The sequence below is a fragment of the Oncorhynchus nerka genome, linkage group LG8 (genome assembly GCF_034236695.1).
Source record: "Oncorhynchus nerka isolate Pitt River linkage group LG8, Oner_Uvic_2.0, whole genome shotgun sequence".
Lineage (NCBI taxonomy): Eukaryota > Metazoa > Chordata > Actinopteri > Salmoniformes > Salmonidae > Oncorhynchus > Oncorhynchus nerka.
Window position 1 is genome coordinate 39097269 of NC_088403.1, and position 18662 is coordinate 39115930.

At 40.3% G+C, this 18662-nt stretch overlaps 1 protein-coding gene across 1 annotated transcript; it reads left to right on the plus strand.

The window, feature by feature from the left end:
• Positions 1–12456: 12456 nt before the first annotated feature.
• Positions 12457–18418, plus strand: sh2d1ab (SH2 domain containing 1A duplicate b). The gene is made up of 3 exons (XM_029666336.1): positions 12457–12766; positions 17599–17662; positions 17839–18418. The coding sequence occupies exons 1-3, from the start codon at positions 12624–12626 to the stop codon at positions 18061–18063; spliced, it is 432 nt and encodes a 143-aa protein (XP_029522196.1). The 5' UTR covers positions 12457–12623; the 3' UTR covers positions 18064–18418.
• The last annotated feature ends 244 nt before the right edge of the window (positions 18419–18662 follow it).

The window sequence follows — 18662 nt, forward strand, 5'->3', positions numbered from 1 at the left end:
GTATCGGTACTTGCTCCTCCTCTCCAAGTGGGGTTATACAGATGGGTGGGCTACTTCCCGAGTGGGAGGAGCTAGAGTACCAGGGCTTTATAGCACTGGAAGGAGTAGAACAGATATTCACCAAACACTCTGAGCTACCCAACCACAACCACTATAACAGTCACTAAATGTTGTGGGAATGTCAGGTCTACTCATGATACTAATTATCTGATTCTGTAATTGTCTGTTTCTCTAATTCTCCAATTCTTTAATTCTCTATTTGCCTCGTTCCACAAAATGAAGTGACATTCGCCACATTTTCACCATCATATTTGCATGTTTCCAATTCATGATACATTTCTGTTGTATGTGTTTGCCATTAATCCTCTGTCAAGTGTGTGTTCCCCCTCTACAGGCCAATGGAGAACACAGTTAAAAGGCATACATGCTCCAAGGCCTACTGGGAGTGACTGGAATGGCAGCACATAGTCTTTTGACCATACCAGACCATGTTTACCATGCTGTTTGTTTCTTTAGTTTAATGATCAGAATTATTTTGGGTAGAAATCTATACATTTCTGTATCCAAAAGAGCGACAAATAAATGTATTATTATTTTTCAAGTTGAATCAAACTCTGGACATTGGATTTGTCAAGACTAACATTTCACCACTCTCCATGGTGCCTAAAGCACTAGAATGGAAATTGTATTAGGACAATTATATTGTATAATTTAGCCACTACACTTAGTCAAAAGACTCCGCTGGAAAATACTAAGTTGGAATTGAAAAACAGGATTGTGTGAAAGACTATGATTGATAATGTCCAAAGCTACACTGCCACGTCAACCGGCCTTAGTCCAACGGGCAGGTAGAGAGGACAAGCCAGGAGCTGGGGAGGTTCCTGAGCAGTCACTGTCAGGACCGGCAGAGGGAGTGGGCCCGGTTTCTTCCCTGGGCGGAATAAGCCCAGAACTCACTTCGTCACTCCTCCACCGGCTTGTCTCCCTTCCAGTGTGTCCTGAGGTACCAGCCGGCCCTGACACCATGGACCCCAAGCCAGACCGAAGCCCCTGATGGCACGCAAATTAGGTTTGGGACGCTGCTCACGTGAGGATCCAGCGCGATGTCCGCCATCAGGAGGAGCAGGCGGACCACCACCGCAGTGAGGCAACATTTTCCATCCTGGTGATCGTGTCTGTCTCCCGCTCCGCCTGCCCTCCCGGAAGCTTACCGATTCCAGCTTCCCACTAACTACCGGATGTCAACCTCTTTTCACTTTTCCCTCCTCAGGTTGGTGGTTCCTAGTCTCCTTGCTAATGCCGTCCCCGACGACACCCCTCTGCCTCGCCTGTAAATCCAGGGATGTCGCCGGTCTACTAACCACCGGTCCTGGAAACCTTCATTACGCACACCCGCACCTTATCATTAGGGTTAATAACAGAGCTTGAGAAAGCTGTAAAGGAAGATTTTTTATTTATTTTTATTTATTTTTATTCAGGACAAACCCATTCAGACCATGGTCTCATTCTCAAGGGTGTGCTGATCACAACAATACAACAACCAATACAATGTAAAAGAAAATAGCAATCGATACAAAATGCAACATTTATGAAAAACTCTTACATTCCTCAGCGACTAGATCCACAATCAACACCCTAAACTGCCCGAGTGACACCAGAACATCTAAATGTAATGAGTTCTGCAAATTGTTTCAGCAGTGTTAACATTAAAACTAAAAGTGGATTTACCTAATTCGGTGGAGACCCAAAGAACCTTAAGATTTAACGGGAGAGATTTGACAACAACCAATGAAAGTACAGGCGCCATATTCAAAAGAACAGAAATCTCATAATTAAAATTCCTCAAACATACATGTATCTTATATCGTTTTCAAGGTAGTCTTGTTGTTAATCCCACCACAGTGTCTGATTTCAAATAGGATTTACGGGGAAAGCACCACAAACGATTATGTTAGGTCACCACCAACTCACAGAAATACACAGCTAATTTTACCAGCCAAAGAGAGAGAGAAAAAGCACAAATAGAGATAAAATTCATCACTAACCTTTGATAATCTTCATCAGCTGACACTCATATGACTTCATGTTACACAATACATGCATGTTTTGTTTGATAAAGTTCATATTTATATCAGAAAATCTGAGTTTACATTGGCGCTTTACATTCACTAGTTCCAAAAACATCCAGTGATTTTGCATAGCCACATCGATTCAACAGAAATACTCATCATAAATGTAGATGATAATACAAGTTATACACATGTGTCACATTCTGACCATAGTTCTTTTGTGTTTTCCTTGTTTTAGTGTTGGTCAGGACGTGAGCTGGGTGGGCATTCTATGTTGGATGTCTAGTTTGTCTGTTTCTGTGTTTGGCCTGATATGGTTCTCAATCAGAGGCAGGTGTTAGTCGTTGTCTCTGATTGGGAACCATATTTAGGTAGCCTGTTTTGTCATTGTGGTTTGTGGGTGATTGTCTATGTTAGTTGCTTGTGTCAGCACAGTTCTTCTGATAGCGTCACGGTCGTTATTTATTTATTGTTTTTGTACAGTTTACTTCGTGTTTTTGTCATCTATTAAATGATGCATTCACACCACGCTGCGCTTTGGTCCGCTTCCTACGACGATCGTGACAACATGGAAGTATACCTCTCCTTAATGCAACCGCTGTGTCAGATTTCAAAAAATCTTTACGGAAAAAGAAACCCATGCAATAATCTGAGACGGCGCTCAGAAGTAAAAATCACCACAGCCGCAACAATGGCGTCAACATAAACAAGAAATTACATGATAAATATTTCTTTACCTTTGATGATCTACATCAGAAAGCACTCCAGGAATCCCAGGTCCACAATAAATGTTTGTTTTGTTCGATAATATCCGTTATTTATATCCAAATACCTTCTTTTGTTAGCGCGTTTGGTATACATATCCAAACGCTCATTCTGGTCAGCGTTACATTGGACAAAAACTTCAAAAAGTTATACAAGTCGAAGAAACATTTCAAACGAAGTACAGAATCAATCATTAGGATGTTTTTAACATATAGCTTCAATAAAGTTCCAACCGGAGTATTCTTGTCTTCATGGGCAATGGAACGCAAGTGGGTACCATGAGGTATAAGCATGATCAGAAATTGGCTGCTTGATGGACACCTGATACATTCTGCTATCATTCACTCCCACAACACCATAGAAGTCTCATTACAATTTCTATTGATGGTTGATATCTAGTGGAACCCCTAGACAGTGCAACGTCATTAATATCTCAAGGGGATTTCATTGGGGACTCTGGTGAATACATACAAAGCTCAGATTTTTCACTTCCTGTTTTGATTTCAACTCAGGATTTTGCCTGCCATATGAGTTCTGTTATAGTCACAGACATCATTCAAACTGTTTTAGAAACTTTAGAGTGTTTTCCATCCAATACTAACAATAATATGCATATATTAGCAACTGACACTGAGGAGCAGGCCGTTTACTTTAGGCACCTTATTCAGCCCCTGCAGCCATACGAAGTTTTAAGTAGCTATTGGGGGTATCTGTGCTTTACTTTACTTCTATTCTTTACTACTTTTACTTTTACTCTACTACATTCCTAAAGAAAATATGTAATTTTTACTCCCATACATGTTCCTTGACACCAAAAAGTACTTACATTTAGAATGCTCAGGCAGGATAGAATTATGGTCAAATTCACGCACCTATCAATATAAGGTGTTGTCATCTCCACTGCCTCTTATCTGACAGACTCACTAAACACAAATACTAAGTTTGTATGTCTGAGTGTTGGAGTGTGCCCTTGTCTGTCCTTATATCACACCGTCTGGTTTGCTTAATATATAGAATTTAGTTCTACTTTTAAGTGTGACAATTGAGTACTTTACCACCGCTGTACTTAAGTACATTTAAAAACAGATACTTTTAGACTTTTACTCAAGTATTATTTTACTGGGTAACTTTTACTCTTACTTAGTCATTTTCTATTAAGGTATGGTTGGCTGGTCCTCATTGAAGTCCCTCTAGATCACTTCATTACTCCCTTTTTATTTACAAATCTATACTACACAGTCTTCCAACTTACCTAACTTCGTTGCTAAAGTATAAAAGTATGAGAACATATAACTCCTGAGGTGAATCCTCCTTTAGTTTTAGAGCCCCCCCCCATTGTTGGAATAAACTGCAAAATTCATTGCATCCTGATTCCCTGGTGACCCAAGGGCAGTTTGGGACTCTGGTGTTAAATTAATTGAGGATTGCAGTTGTTTTGATTGATTGTAATGGTTAATTTGTTGAAATTGTAGTATTGTAATTGTACCTTGTAGTAGTTTTTAAAATTATTATTCTTTGTTTTATTTGAAATGTTCATTTTCTTCGTTGTTTGTACTCAGTGCACCATTGTAAATGATACCTTGGTCTCAATTGAGCTCCCATGAATAAATAAATAGTACTACACCCTCCCATGTATTTACTGACATTACCCTATAAAACCTTGTATTACACCATACTACCCTGTATTATGCCATACCACCCTGTATTACCCCACACTAGCCTTTATTACCCCACACTAGCCTGTGTTATGGTCAATGGCGCCAAAGCAGATGGCTGAGGAGATTGTGTTATTGTGTATGTTTTTTCACGTTATTTGTAACTTATTTTGTTATAATGTTTCTGACACCTTGTCTCATGACCGAAAAGAGCTTCTTGATTTCAGGGCAGCAATTACTCACCCCGTACTGGAGGAATTCTTCCTCTTCAATGAGTCGGATGGGAAGGATTTACTCCAGACACCCGACAAGGCCCTCATCCCCATCATTCACAGGAGGAAAAGATGAAAGATGAAATAGATGACATACAAGTACGTATATCCTACCAACGAGACACAAAAAACTGAAATATGTTACGTTTCACCGAGTCGTGGCTGAACAATGACATGATTAACATAAGGCTGGCGGGTTTTAAGCTTATTTGGCAGGATAGAACAGAGGCCTCTGGTAAGACAAGGGGAGGAGGCATATGCATATTTGTAAACAACAGGGGGTGCACAAAATCTTTGCTCACCTGAGGTAGAGTATTTCATGATAAGCTGTAGACCACACTATTTCCCAAAAGAGTCTATATTTTTGGTAGCTGTCCACAGCAAACCGATGCTGGCACTAAGACAGAACTCAATGAGTTGTATACGGCCATAAGCAAACAGGAAAAGGCTCATCCATAGGCGGCGCTCCTAGTGGCTGGGGACTTTAATGCAAGAAAACTCAAATCAATTTTACCTAATTTCTATCAGCATGTTAAATGTGCAACCAGAGGGGAAAAAAACTCTGGACCACCTTTACTCCACACATAGAGACGCGTACAAAGCTGACCATAATGCTATCCTCCTGCTTACAAGCAAAAACTAAAGCAAGAAGCACCAGTGACTCTGTCAATAAGAAAGTGGTCAGATGAAGCAGATGCTAAGCTACATGACTGTTTTGCTAGTACAGACTGGAATATGTTCCGGGATTCTTCCGATGGCATTGAGGAATACACCACATCAGTCACTGGCTTCATCAATAAGTGTATCGATGACTTCATCCCCACAGTGACCGTACGTACATACCTCAATCAGAAGCCATGGATTACAGGCAACATCAGCACTGAGCTAAAGGGTAGAGCTGCCGCTTTCAAGGAGCGGGACTCTAACCCGGAAGCTTATAAGAAATCCTGCTATGCTGTCAGACGAACCATCAATACAGGACTAAGATTGAATCGTACTATACACCGGCTCCGACGCTCGTTGGATATGACCGGGCTTGCAACCATTAGACTAGGTCAGCATTCACAAGGCCGCAGGGCCAGACAGATTACCAGGACGTGTATTCCGAGCATCCGCTGACCAACTGGCAAATGTCTTCACTGACATTTTCAACCTGTCCCTGACCAAGTCTGTAATACCAACATATTTCAAGCAGATCACCATAGTCCCTGTGCACACAAACCCTAAGGTAACCTGCCTAAATAGCACTCACGTCTGTAGCTATGAAGTGCTTTGAAAGGCTGGTGAAAATATGTATTAGTGACCATTATCCCAGAAACCCTAGACTCGCTCCAATTTGCATACCGCCCCAACAGATCCACAGATGATGCAATCTCTATTGCACTCAACACTGCCCTTTCCCACAAGGACAAAAGGAACCCCTATGTGATAATGCTATTCACTGACTACAGCTCAGCGTTCAAGCTAATCACTAAGCTAAGGACCCTGGGACTAAACACCTCCCTCTGCAACTGGATCCTGGACTTCCTGACAGGCCACCCCCAGGTGGTGAGGGTAGGGAACAACACATCCGCCACGCTGATCCTCAACACAGGGGCCCCTCAGGGGTGCATACTCATCCCCTCCTGTACTCCCTGTTCACTCATGACTGGATGGCTATATGCACAACTCCAACACCATCATCAAGTATGCCGATGACGCAACAGTGGTAGGCCTGATCACCGACAACGATGAGACAGCCTATAGGGAGGAGGTCAGAGACCTTGTTGTGTGGTGCCAGGACAACAACCCCTCCCTCAACATGTTCAAGACAAAGGAGATGATTGGGGCTGTAGGGGAACAGGTTGAGACCTTCAAGTTCCTTGGTGTCCACATCACCAACAAACTATCATTGTCCAAACACACTAAGACAGTCATGAAGAGGGCACGCAAAGCCTATTTCCCCTCAGGAGACTGAAAAGATTTGTCATGGGTCCTCAGATCTTCAAAAGTTTCTACAGCTGCACCATCAAGAGCATCACTGCCTGGTATATGGCAACTGCTCTGCCTCCGACCGCAAGGCACTACAGGGAGTAGTGCATATGGCCCAGTACATCACTTGGGCCAAGTTCCTGCCATCCAGGACCTCTGTGTCAGGCGCTGTCACAGGAAGGCCCTAAAATGTGTCAAAGACTCCAGACACTCTAGTCATAGACTGTTCTCTCTGCTACCGCATGGCAAGCGGAACCGGAGCGCCAAGTCGAGATCCAAGAGACTTCTTAACAGCTTCTACCCCCAAGCCATTAAGACTCCTGAACAGCTAATCAAAGGGCCACACAGACACCTCTTTTACGCTGCTGCTACTCTCTGTTAATAATCTATGCATAGTCACTTTAACTCTACCTACATGTACATATTACCCCAATTACCTCAACTAACCGGTGCCCAAGCACATTGACTCTGTACCGGTACCCCCTATATATATCCTCGCTTGTTATTTTACTGCTGCTGTTTAATAATTTGTTACTTTCATTTTCTATTTTCTCTTTTTTACTTAACACTTATTTTATTTTTTATTTTTATCTTAAATTCTTTAAGCATTGTTGGTTAAGGGCTTGTAAAGTAAGCGTTTCACTGTAAGGTGAAAACCTGTTGTTTTCGGCGCATGTGACAAATACAATTTGATTTATTAAACCATACCACCTTGTTTTACCCCATACTAGCCTGTATTTCAGTGTATTACCCCACACCACTCTGTATTATCCCACACTACCCTATATTGCCCAATATTACCCCATACAACACTGTAATCAAATCAAAATCAAATCAAATTTATTTATATAGCCCTTCGTACATCAGCTGATATCTCAAAGTGCTGTACAGAAACCCAGCCTAAAACCCCATAAAGCAAGCAATGCAGGTGTAGAAGCACGGTGGCTAGGAAAAACTCCCTAGAAAGGCCAAAACCTAGGAAGAAACCTAGAGAGGAACCAGGCTGTGTGGGGTGGCCAGTCCTCTTCTGGCTGTGCCGGGTGGAGATTAAAACAGAACATGATGTTCAAATGTTCATAAATGACCAGCATGGTCGAATAATAATAAGGCAGAACAGTTGAAACTGGAGCAGCAGCACGGCCAGGTGGACTGGGGACAGCAAGGAGTCATCATGTCAGGTAGTCCTGGGGCATGGTCCTAGGGCTCAGGTCCTCCGAGAGAGAGAAAGAAAGAGAGAAGGAGAGAATTAGAGAACGCACACTTAGATCCACACAGGACACTGAATAGGACAGGAGAAGTATTCCAGATATAACAAACTGACCCTAGCACCCCGACACATAAACCACTGCAGCATAAATACTGGAGGCTGAGACAGGAGGGGTCAGGAGACACTGTGGCCCCATCCGAGGACACCCCGGACAGGGCCAAACAGGAAGGATATAACCCCACCCACTTTGCCAAAGCACAGCCCCCACACCACTAGAGGGATATCTTCAACCACCAACTTACCATCCTGAGACAAGGCTGAGTATAGCCCACAAAGATCTCTGCCATGGCACAACCCAAGGGGGGGCGCCAACCCAGACAGGATGACCCTCCAGGGACGGCATGAGAGAGCCCCAGTAAGCCAGTGACTCAGCCCCTGTAATTAGGGTTTAGAGGCAGAGAATCCCAGTGGAAAGAGGGGAACCGGCCAGGCAGAGACAGTAAGGGCGGTTCCTTGCTCAAGAGCCTTTCCATTCACCTTCCCACTCCTGGGCCAGACTACACTCAATCATATGACCCACTGAAGAGATGAGTCTTCAGTAAAGACTTAAAGGTTGAGACCGAGTTTGCGTCTCTGACATGGGTAGGCAGACCGTTCCATAACAATGGAGCTCTATAGGAGAAAGCCCTGCCTCCAGCTGTTTGCTTAAAAATTCTAGGGACAATTAGGAGGCCTGCGTCTTGTGACCGTAGCGTACGTGTAGGTATGTACGGCAGGACCAAATCAGAGAGATAGGTAGGAGCAAGCCCATGTAATGCTTTGTAGGTTAGCAGTAAAACCTTGAAATCAGCCCTTGCTTTGACAGGAAACCAGTGTAGGGAGGCTAGCACTGGAGTAATATGATAAAACATTTTGGTTCTAGTCAGGATTCTAGCAGCTGTATTTAGCACTAACTGAAGTTTATTTAGTGCTTTATCCGGGTAGCCGGAAAGTAGAGCATTGTACTATCCCATATTACCCCATAGCACCCTGTATTACCTCATTCTAATCTGTAATTCCCCATACTACCCTGTATTACCCATTTACCTTGTATTATCCCATACTACATCATTAATTCAATTTAGACTTACAAATTACCAAACCCGGTCTCAGGCTTGGATAACACTTCGGTCTCCACATAGTTGGGTAAAGCTGCTTGAAAGTTTATTTGGGCCCTTAATGTGGAACAATTTACAGAAGCTCCCTGAAATTAGATGTTCTGGTTTCCCTTGGTCGGTTCATAGTATTGATGGGAGACCTCTATGTTGATAAATGTGTCTGTTTTGTCATTTTGTATATTGCATATGTTTGTGTTTATATAAAAGAGACAATTGTCAATAAATAAATAAATATGTATAAACAATACTCCATTCTACTCAATACTTCCCTGTAATAGCCCATATATATATATATATATATATATATATATACTGTAACTGTGAAAGAAAATACCAATAAAAATAGTATATACAGTGCCGAAAGTATTCGGCCCCCTTGAACTTTGCGACCTTTTGCCACATTTCAGGCTTCAAACATAAAGATATAAAACTGTATTTTTTTGTGAAGAATCAACAACAAGTGGGACACAATCATGAAGTGGAACGACATTTATTGGATATTTCAAACTTTTTTAACAAATCAAAAACTGAAAAATTGGGCATGCAAAATTATTCAGCCCCCTTAAGTTAATACTTTGCAGCGCCACCTTTTGCTGCGATTACAGCTGTAAGTCGCTTGGGGTATGTCTCTATCAGTTTTGCACATCGAGAGACTGACATTTTTTCCCATTCCTCCTTGCAAAACAGCTCGAGCTCAGTGAGGTTGGATGGAGAGCATTTGTGAACAGCAGTTTTCAGTTCTTTCCACAGATTCTCGATTGGATTCAGGTCTGGACTTTGACTTGGCCATTCTAACACCTGGATATGTTTATTTTTGAACCATTCCATTGTAGATTTTGCTTTATGTTTTGGATCATTGTCTTGTTGGAAGACAAATCTCCGTCCCAGTCTCAGGTCTTTTGCAGACTCCATCAGGTTTTCTTCCAGAATGGTCCTGTATTTGGCTCCATCCATCTTCCCATCAATTTTAACCATCTTCCCTGTCCCTGCTGAAGAAAAGCAGGCCCAAACCATGATGCTGCCACCACCATGTTTGACAGTGGGGATGGTGTGTTCAGGGTGATGAGCTGTGTTGCTTTTACGCCAAACATAACGTTTTGCATTGTTGCCAAAAAGTTCAATTTTGGTTTCATCTGACCAGAGCACCTTCTTCCACATGTTTGGTGTGTCTCCCAGGTGGCTTGTGGCAAACTTTAAATGACACTTTTTATGGATATCTTTAAGAAATGGCTTTCTTCTTGCCACTCTTCCATAAAGGCCAGATTTGTGCAATATACGACTGATTGTTGTCCTATGGACAGAGTCTCCCACCTCAGCTGTAGATCTCTGCAGTTCATCCAGAGTGATCATGGGCCTCTTGGCTGCATCTCTAATCAGTCTTCTCCTTGTATGAGCTGAAAGTTTAGAGGGACGGCCAGGTCTTGGTAGATTTGCAGTGGTCTGATACTCCTTCCATTTCAATATTATCGCTTGCACAGTGCTCCTTGGGATGTTTAAAGCTTGGGAAATCTTTTTGTATCCAAATCCGGCTTTAAACTTCTTCACAACAGTATCTCGGACCTGCCTGGTGTGTTTCCTTGTTCTTCATGATGCTCTATGCGCTTTTAACGGACCTCTGAGACTATCAGAGTGCAGGTGCATTTATACGGAGACTTGATTACACACAGGTGGATTGTATTTATCATCATTAGTCATTTAGGTCAACATTGGATCATTCAGAGATCCTCACTGAACTTTTGGAGAGAGTTTGCTGCACTGAAAGTAAAGGGGCTGAATAATTTTGCATGCCCAATTTTTCAGTTTTTTATTTGTTAAAAAAGTTTGAAATATCCAATAAATGTCGTTCCACTTCATGATTGTGTCCCACTTGTTGTTGATTCTTCACAAAAAAATACAGTTTTATATCTTTATGTTTGAAGCCTGAAATGTGGCAAAAGGTTGCAAAGTTCAAGGGGGCCAAATACTTTCGCAAGGCACTGTATATATGGTATTTTCTTTCACAGTTACAGTAAACAATGCTTGAAATACAGTACATTGCACATGTGGTTTTATACATTTGAAATAACATAGCAACAAGTTTTTTGAATGAGCTAGGAATGTATATGCCCATACGAAAATATAAAATACTTAAGTAATTACTTTTATAACAAAACATACTTTAGAAACAACAAAGTGCACAAAAAAACATGGCTAGTCTTCAAAACAAATAGAAAAATTATAATAGGACAGGCTAATATTAAACACTCACAGGTAGATCAATTAAATACAAAGCTTAGGTAGGCAGTTTACTGTAAAGTAGAGGGAAATTGCAGTGTCTCTACATACAGTAGGTAAAGAAACGTTGCCACATTTGGTAGAATTTGTCAGAAGAATCCTGTAGTGTATATTTTATCTTCTCCAATTTAATAAAGTGTAAGACATCTTTAATCCATACAAAATGAGAGGGAGATTTCCACAGAAGTAAAATCAAACTTCTTGCCAACAAACTCACAAAGGCTACAAAGTCAGATATGTATTTTGGTAGTGTTATAGTATCAGGTATTATCCCAAATAATCATGTTATGGCAGTAGGAGCAAAAGGCACTTGTAATACTTTAGATATGGTATCAAAGATGGCAGACAAATAGTTATGTAGAGAAGAGCAGGACCAAAACACATGTATTAATGAAGCAGGAGCTTGCCAACACCTGTCCCAAACAGGATCAATGCACATTAAATATATTTGATTATATCATCATTTATAATTCTAATTCTAATTCATTTATAATGTTGTGGAGGTGTGTGTTATGTTAATGTGTTTTAGAGCTGTATGTGATTCTAGTAGTGATGTTTTAGATGTGTGTGTGATACTACTAAGGATGTTTTATAGACATGTTTGATGTTACTAATGATGTTTTAGAGCTGTACCATGTCAGTAATGGTGAAAGCATACCGTGCCGACCAATGCTGGTGTCTGTCTATCACCTCTGACCAAAAAACATTGGCCGGGATTTCATATTAATTTCCCTGTGGCAACCCACTGCTAATAATTGTTGGTGCGGTCTGCTTTCCCCTTAAAGATGTTTTGCACGGAGACGGTTAAGCAGGCAACACTCCTCTGCGCAGTGCATCATCAGTTTTTTCATTCAGAAGTGTCAAACTGATCTTTTCCCCTGTTCTTTATCTCTATTGTTGTGGAAATATTCAGTTTGAGGCTTTTGATGTTGCTTCCTCTCAGTATGACTTAACTTCCTGAGAGAGCTGCAAACCTACCACGGAAATTAAATGTGTGAGAGAGAGAAAGAGAGAGAGGGAAAGAGAGAGCAATGGAGAGAGAGAGAGAGAGAGAGAGAGTGAGGTGAGAGGTTAGATACTTGGCTTGCCTGCACTCAGATAAGAGGAAACTGAGATCTGCCAGCATCCACACATTACAGACATTACAGAAAGAGAGGTGTCAGCTGGTGTTCTGAGCTTGGTTAGGAGGCTGAAAGTCAACTCTATTGAGAGGATAGTGTTAGCAGTATAGTAGTGTGGAGTGGTCCACAGCCATGGAACAGGAAAAACTAGCCATGTACCACGGAGCCATCAGCAGAGAGGAGGGGGAGATGAGGCTGTGGACAGCAGGACGGGACGGCAGCTACCTGATACGCAACAGTGAGAGTCTAGCTGGGCTCTACTGCCTCTGTGTGCTGTGAGTATCTTACACACACAGTGGTGGAAAATGTACTAAATTGTCACACTTGAGTAAAATAAAAGACACCTTAATAGAAATTGACTCAACAAAAAGTAGTTACCCCATTAAAATAATACTTGAGTAAAAGTGTAAAAGTATTTGGTTTTAAATATAATTAAGTACAGTGGTGAGAAAAGTACTACGTGAGTACTTGAGTAAAAGTAAAAAGTAAAAATGCTATATTCCTTAATATTAAGCAAAACTGATTTTCTTGTTTTTTTTCCAAAAAATAAACAACTGCAATCCTCAAGGAATGAATTTAACACCAGAGTCCTAAACTGCCTTGGCGGCACCAGGGAATCAAGGTGCAAGTAATTTAGCAATTTATTCCAACAATGGGGGGCACTAAAACTAAAGGAGGATTTACCTAAATTGGTCGAGACCAGAAGTTAACCAACCCTGCAAGCGGGTTTAGTAACTCATACTTTAATACTAGCAAGTTAGGTCAGTTGGAAGCTTGTGTAGTAGAGCTTTGTAACAAAAAGGGAGTAATGAAGTGATCTATAGGACTTCAGTGAGGACCAGCCAACCTTTTGATACAGGATGCAGCGGTGGAAAAAGTACTAAATTTTCATACTTGAGTAAAGTTAAGATGCCTTAATAGAAAATGACTCAAGTAAAAGTAAAAGTTACCCAGTAAAATACTATTTGAGTTAAAGTCAAAGTATCTGTTTGTAAATGTACTTAAGTACAGTGGAGGTAAAGTGTTTTACTTAAAAGTAAAAGTAAATGCTATATATCAAATTACTTATATTAAGCAAACCGACAGCATTTTGTACATTTAACACTTCAACACTCAAATTTAATTTACAAACTCCTCCAGATCAGAAGCAGTAGGGATGACAACACCTCATATACAGTAAATGCGTGAATTGGACCATAATTATATCCTGCCTAAGCATTCTAAAATTTACAAATACTTTTTGGTGTCAGGGAAAATGTATGGGTCAGGGAAAATGTATGGAGTAAAAAGTAATTCTTTCAGAATATAGTTTGTAAAAGTAGTAAAAAATATAAATAGGACAGTGCAGATACAGTGCCTTCGGAAAGTATTCATACCCCTTGACTTATTCCACATTTTGTTGTTAGTCTGAATTCAAAATGGATAAAACAAATAATTGTATCTCACTCATTTACACACAATACCCCATAATGACAAAGTGAAAACATGTGATTCCCACGGGGGACCAGTATGGAAATGTATGCACTCACTACTGTAGGTCGTTCTGGATAAGAGTGTCTGGTAAAAGTCTCTAAGAGCTTTCCACACCTTGATTGTGCAACATTTGCCCATTATTCTCTTCAAAATTCTTCAAGCTCTTTCAAGTTAGTTGTTGATCATTGCTAGACAACCATTTTCAGGTCTTGCTATAGATTTTCAAGCAGATGTAAGTCAAAACTGTAACTCAGCCTCTCAGGAAGATTCACAGTCTTCTTGGTAAACAACTCCAGTGTAGATTTGGCCTTGTGTTTTAGATTATGGTCCTGCTGAAAGGTGAATTCATCTCCCAGTGTCTGGTGGAAAGCAAACTGGAAGGCAGTTTGCTTCCATTCCGTTTTTTTTTATCCTAAAAATCTCCTCAGTCCTTAACAATTACAAGCATACCTATAACATGATGCAGTCACCACTATGCATGAAAATATGGAGAGTGGTACGCAGTAATGTCTTGTTTTTGATTTGCCTCAAACAAAATACTTTGTATTCAGGACAAAAAGTGAATTGCTTTGCCACATTTTTTTTGTGGTATTACTTTATTGCCTTGTTTGCAAATAGGATGCAGGTTTTGGAATATTTTTTATTCTGTACAGGCTTCATTCTTTTCACTCTGGCAAATAGGTTAGTATTGTGGATAGGGCTCTGGTGGTCACAACATTTTGTCAGTCGGTGATTGTCAAGCAAATAACTGTCGATCTCACGGTAATTGACCGTTAATTAACACTTTTAGCATCTCCTGGCTTCCAAACAAGCCACTGATGCAGACTTTTGGAACATCTACATTTTAAAAAGTCTAATAAATCCATGTAATATAGCCTACACCTTCACAATAAATCCATTATTTATTTTAGACAGGTCTAAAGAAGCATGATATGAAGAACATGTAGTCTATTTCAGAAGAACAGAATAGCATACTCTGAGTTGTCCTTATGTTAGGTCCTGATTTAGCTATGTCAAATGGCTGTGGGCTACACTAGTTCATTTAGCAGACAAGATTATCTTAGCATGACATGGCATTATTTTATACTATGAAGAATACAATTGAACAATGCTGAATAAAATAGAAAGGATATTTTCTCCAAATGATTTGAAGGAGTGTACACATGCTGTATTGAGTGGTTAACAAAGAAATGGGTACTCCTATATGCTTAATTTAGAGTTATTAATGTAACTTTAGTTGTTCTACAAATGTTGAGCTAATATGTTTAGATTTTTAATACATTGAAAGGCTGCATTGTTAAAAAATTATTTATTTCACCAGGTAGGTTAGTTGAAAACAAGTTCTCATTTGCAACTGCGACCTAGCCAAGAGAAAGCATAGCAATTCGACACATAAAACAACAGAGTTACACATGGAATAAACAAAACACAGTCAATAATATAGTAGAACAAAAGAAAACAAAAAGTTATATACAGTGAGTGCAAATGAGATAAGATAAGGGAGTTAAAGGCAATAAATAGGCCATGGTGGCGAAGTAATTACAATATAGCAATTACACACTGGAATGGTAGATGTGCAGAAGATGAATGATGATTTGAAAAAAGTAGCTTGAAAGGCATGAGCTCTGCTTTGTTTTTTTTGCACAGACTGTACACACGACATCAGTCATTTGACAAGCACTTGATAATGCCTAGAATTTCACAGTGGCATCCCCTTTGTGTGGCAATAATGTACCCTAAAAATAATCCAGGACTTTTGCGGCAAGAGGCCATTAGGCACGTCTCCCTGGGTGCTGCACGCTCCATCATGTGATTGTGTATATTTCACGTGCTACAAGTGAAGACAGACACATCGGGGACACAACTGCACCTGTCCTTATGCAATTCCAAGAAAAAACATTATCAAAGGTGACAGCAAATACAATTATGCATGTAATGCTTTTATTATAAAGGTGCATTTTTATGTTGACAATTATCTTCCCCAAACTTGAAATTCACACGCTGCTTAGGCTCTACACCCCTTGTAAAGCAGATTAATGTGCCTAATTTTATTTGGCTACTTTAGTTGTGATACAAACCTTATTAAAACATATAGGCCTATGGGGTAGGCTACATGAGGTATGAGACTATGATTCGAAAAAGTTGCAAAAAAAAGGCATTGTTTCTTATGCTGGGCATCATTCACAAGTGATAATATATCATTCATAGGCTAGTATTGTCCACCATCCGCCTATTCTTGATTTAATCTTGTCTTTACATATACTAAATAATATATGTGTGAAATTAGTTTTGATTTAGAATAGACCATTATCATGCACCTGTATCAGAACACTATGTACTTAAATAGTGAATGGTGGACTTTTCCCTGTGGTTTATTTTCATGCCACCCATGTAGGCTATACTCCTGTTGAAAATATATGCAATGTGCTTAATATTAGGAAAGTTGAGAAATATATAGAGTAGGCTTAGCCTATAGAAAGCTGATCCTCCTATTTTTTGTGGAGGCCATCACTCTTGTTTTCTTGCGCAATTGCATAGCCTATTGAAATGTTGCAAAACATGAAGTGTTTGATTTGATTTTTGAATACATTTGCATTGCTGTCAGAGTTATTAGAGGGACAATAGAGTGCTGAGTACCAGGCAGTTAGTAAGTTTGGTAGGCTACTAATGACGATCAACAGCTTCAGAGCTTAGAGAAGCTTAAATACCATGACTAAACTGTCACGTGGAATTTGACTGCCTTTCATGACTCGTGACTGCCAGTGTGGCGGTAATATGGTTACCGCAACAGCCCTAATTGTGGAGTAACAACAATGTTGTTGATCCATCCTCCGTTTTCTCCTATCACAGCCATTAAACTCTGTAACTGTTTCAAAGTCACCATTGGCCTCATGGTGAAATCCCTGAGCGGTTTCCTTCCTCTCCGGCAACTGAGTTAGGAAGGATGCTTGTATCTGTGTAGTGTCTGGGTGTATTGATACACCATCCAAAGTTTAATGAATAACTTTGCCATGCTCAAAGGGATATTCAATGGCTGTTTTTTATTTCTACCCATCTACCAATAGGTGCACTTGGAAAACATTGGAAAACCTGCCTGGTCTTTATGGTTGAATTTGAAATTCACTGCTCGACTGAGGGACATTACATATCATTGTATGTGTGGGGGTACAGAGATTAGCTAGTCATTCAAAAATCATGTTAAACACTAGTATTGCACACAGAGGGAATCAATGCAACTTTATGTGACTTGTTAAGGGCATTTTAATCCTGAACGTATTTAAGCTTGCCATAACAAAGGGGTTGAATACTTATTGACTGAAGACATTTCAGCTTTTCATTTTTAATTCATTTGTAAAAGCATAATTCCACTTTGACGTTGTGGGGTGTTGTGTGTAGGCCAGTGACAAAATCTCAATTTAATATATTTTAAATTCAGGCTGTGACACAACAAAATGTGGAAAAAGTAAATGGGTGTGATTACTTTCGGGAAGGCTCTGTACCCCAAAAATCTACTTAACTAGTATTTTTACTTAAGTACTTTACACACACACACACACACACACACATAGTAATACTGACACTGTGATTGTCTGCTATGTGCATGGTCAAACTTACTGTGTGGGTGTGTGTGCAGGTATAAAGGCTATGTGTACACATATAGGCTGTCCCTGGATGGTGGAGGCTCCTGGACAGCAGAGGTAAGACACTAGACCTCCTGTCTCTCTCTTTTTCGCTCTTTCTCACCCTCTCTATCTTTCTCAAGCTCTCACCACCACACTGATGTTATTCCTGATTCCTCCTGTCTCTTTATCTCCCCATCTCCCTTTCTCTCCACCTCTTTCTTTCTTTCTCACCCTCTGTCTCTCTTTTCTAGACTACTCCCGGTGTGGAGAAACGATACTTTCGGAAAATGAAGAACTTGATAACAGCTTTCCAGAAACCAGGCCAAGGCATTGCTACACCTCTCCTCTTCCCCGTAACCATGCAGAGTCACACGCACCCTGTCACCACAGAGAATCATACACAGCCTGGCAACATGAAAGCACACCCTAGCAGCCCGCCACCAACTCACACCACTGAGAATCATTACCAACAGTAGACAACAGCTTAGAGACAGAGGGAGACAGACTACGCTAGAGACAGACATTCTTGATGTGGGCCTGTATTCTTATGTTGTCATTGTGCCAGTCATTAATTTGAAAATAGCATTTGGTTTCAGTATCAAAACTTCAATGTGATCCTTTAAATCTCTTTACATCTGTGGTATCGATGTTCTATATTGGTGTTTAAAATGTATTTGTAAGACAGTATTGTTGCTATATTCGATTACAACTCAACTACATAGTTTCATGTCAGCCGATAAATAGTATGCTTTATTTTTAAAGTAAAATAATTTCTAACTGACAAATGAAAATGTGTTACCAATGCTAATAAATAAATGCCATTGGTTAATATGTACGTTTCTGTAAAGTTTATCTATCTCACACATGCATGGCACCTCATCATGGACAATCATCTGACCCTAACCCTAACCTCATCAGGGACCACATCATCTCCAGTAAAGACTAAGGCCTTAATTAATTCAGATCAAGCTTTAATAACCTGCATTGACCGACATCCACATTGTGCATGTTTTTGGCGGTATGAGCTGTCAAATAGGTGGATGGTCTTGTGTGTCCCCACCAGGTTAGGAATTCA

What these genes read in the sequence shown, in the direction of transcription:
- sh2d1ab (XM_029666336.1), top strand. Translation starts at nt 12,624, where the DNA reads ATGGAACAGGAAAAACTAGCCATGTACCACGGAGCCATCAGCAGAGAG. An exon ending in CTCTACTGCCTCTGTGTGCT is followed by an intron (nt 12,767 to 17,598) that starts GTGAGTATCTTA and finishes GTGTGTGTGCAG; the next exon opens with GTATAAAGGCTATGTGTACA. An exon ending in GAGGCTCCTGGACAGCAGAG is followed by an intron (nt 17,663 to 17,838) that starts GTAAGACACTAG and finishes TCTCTTTTCTAG; the next exon opens with ACTACTCCCGGTGTGGAGAA.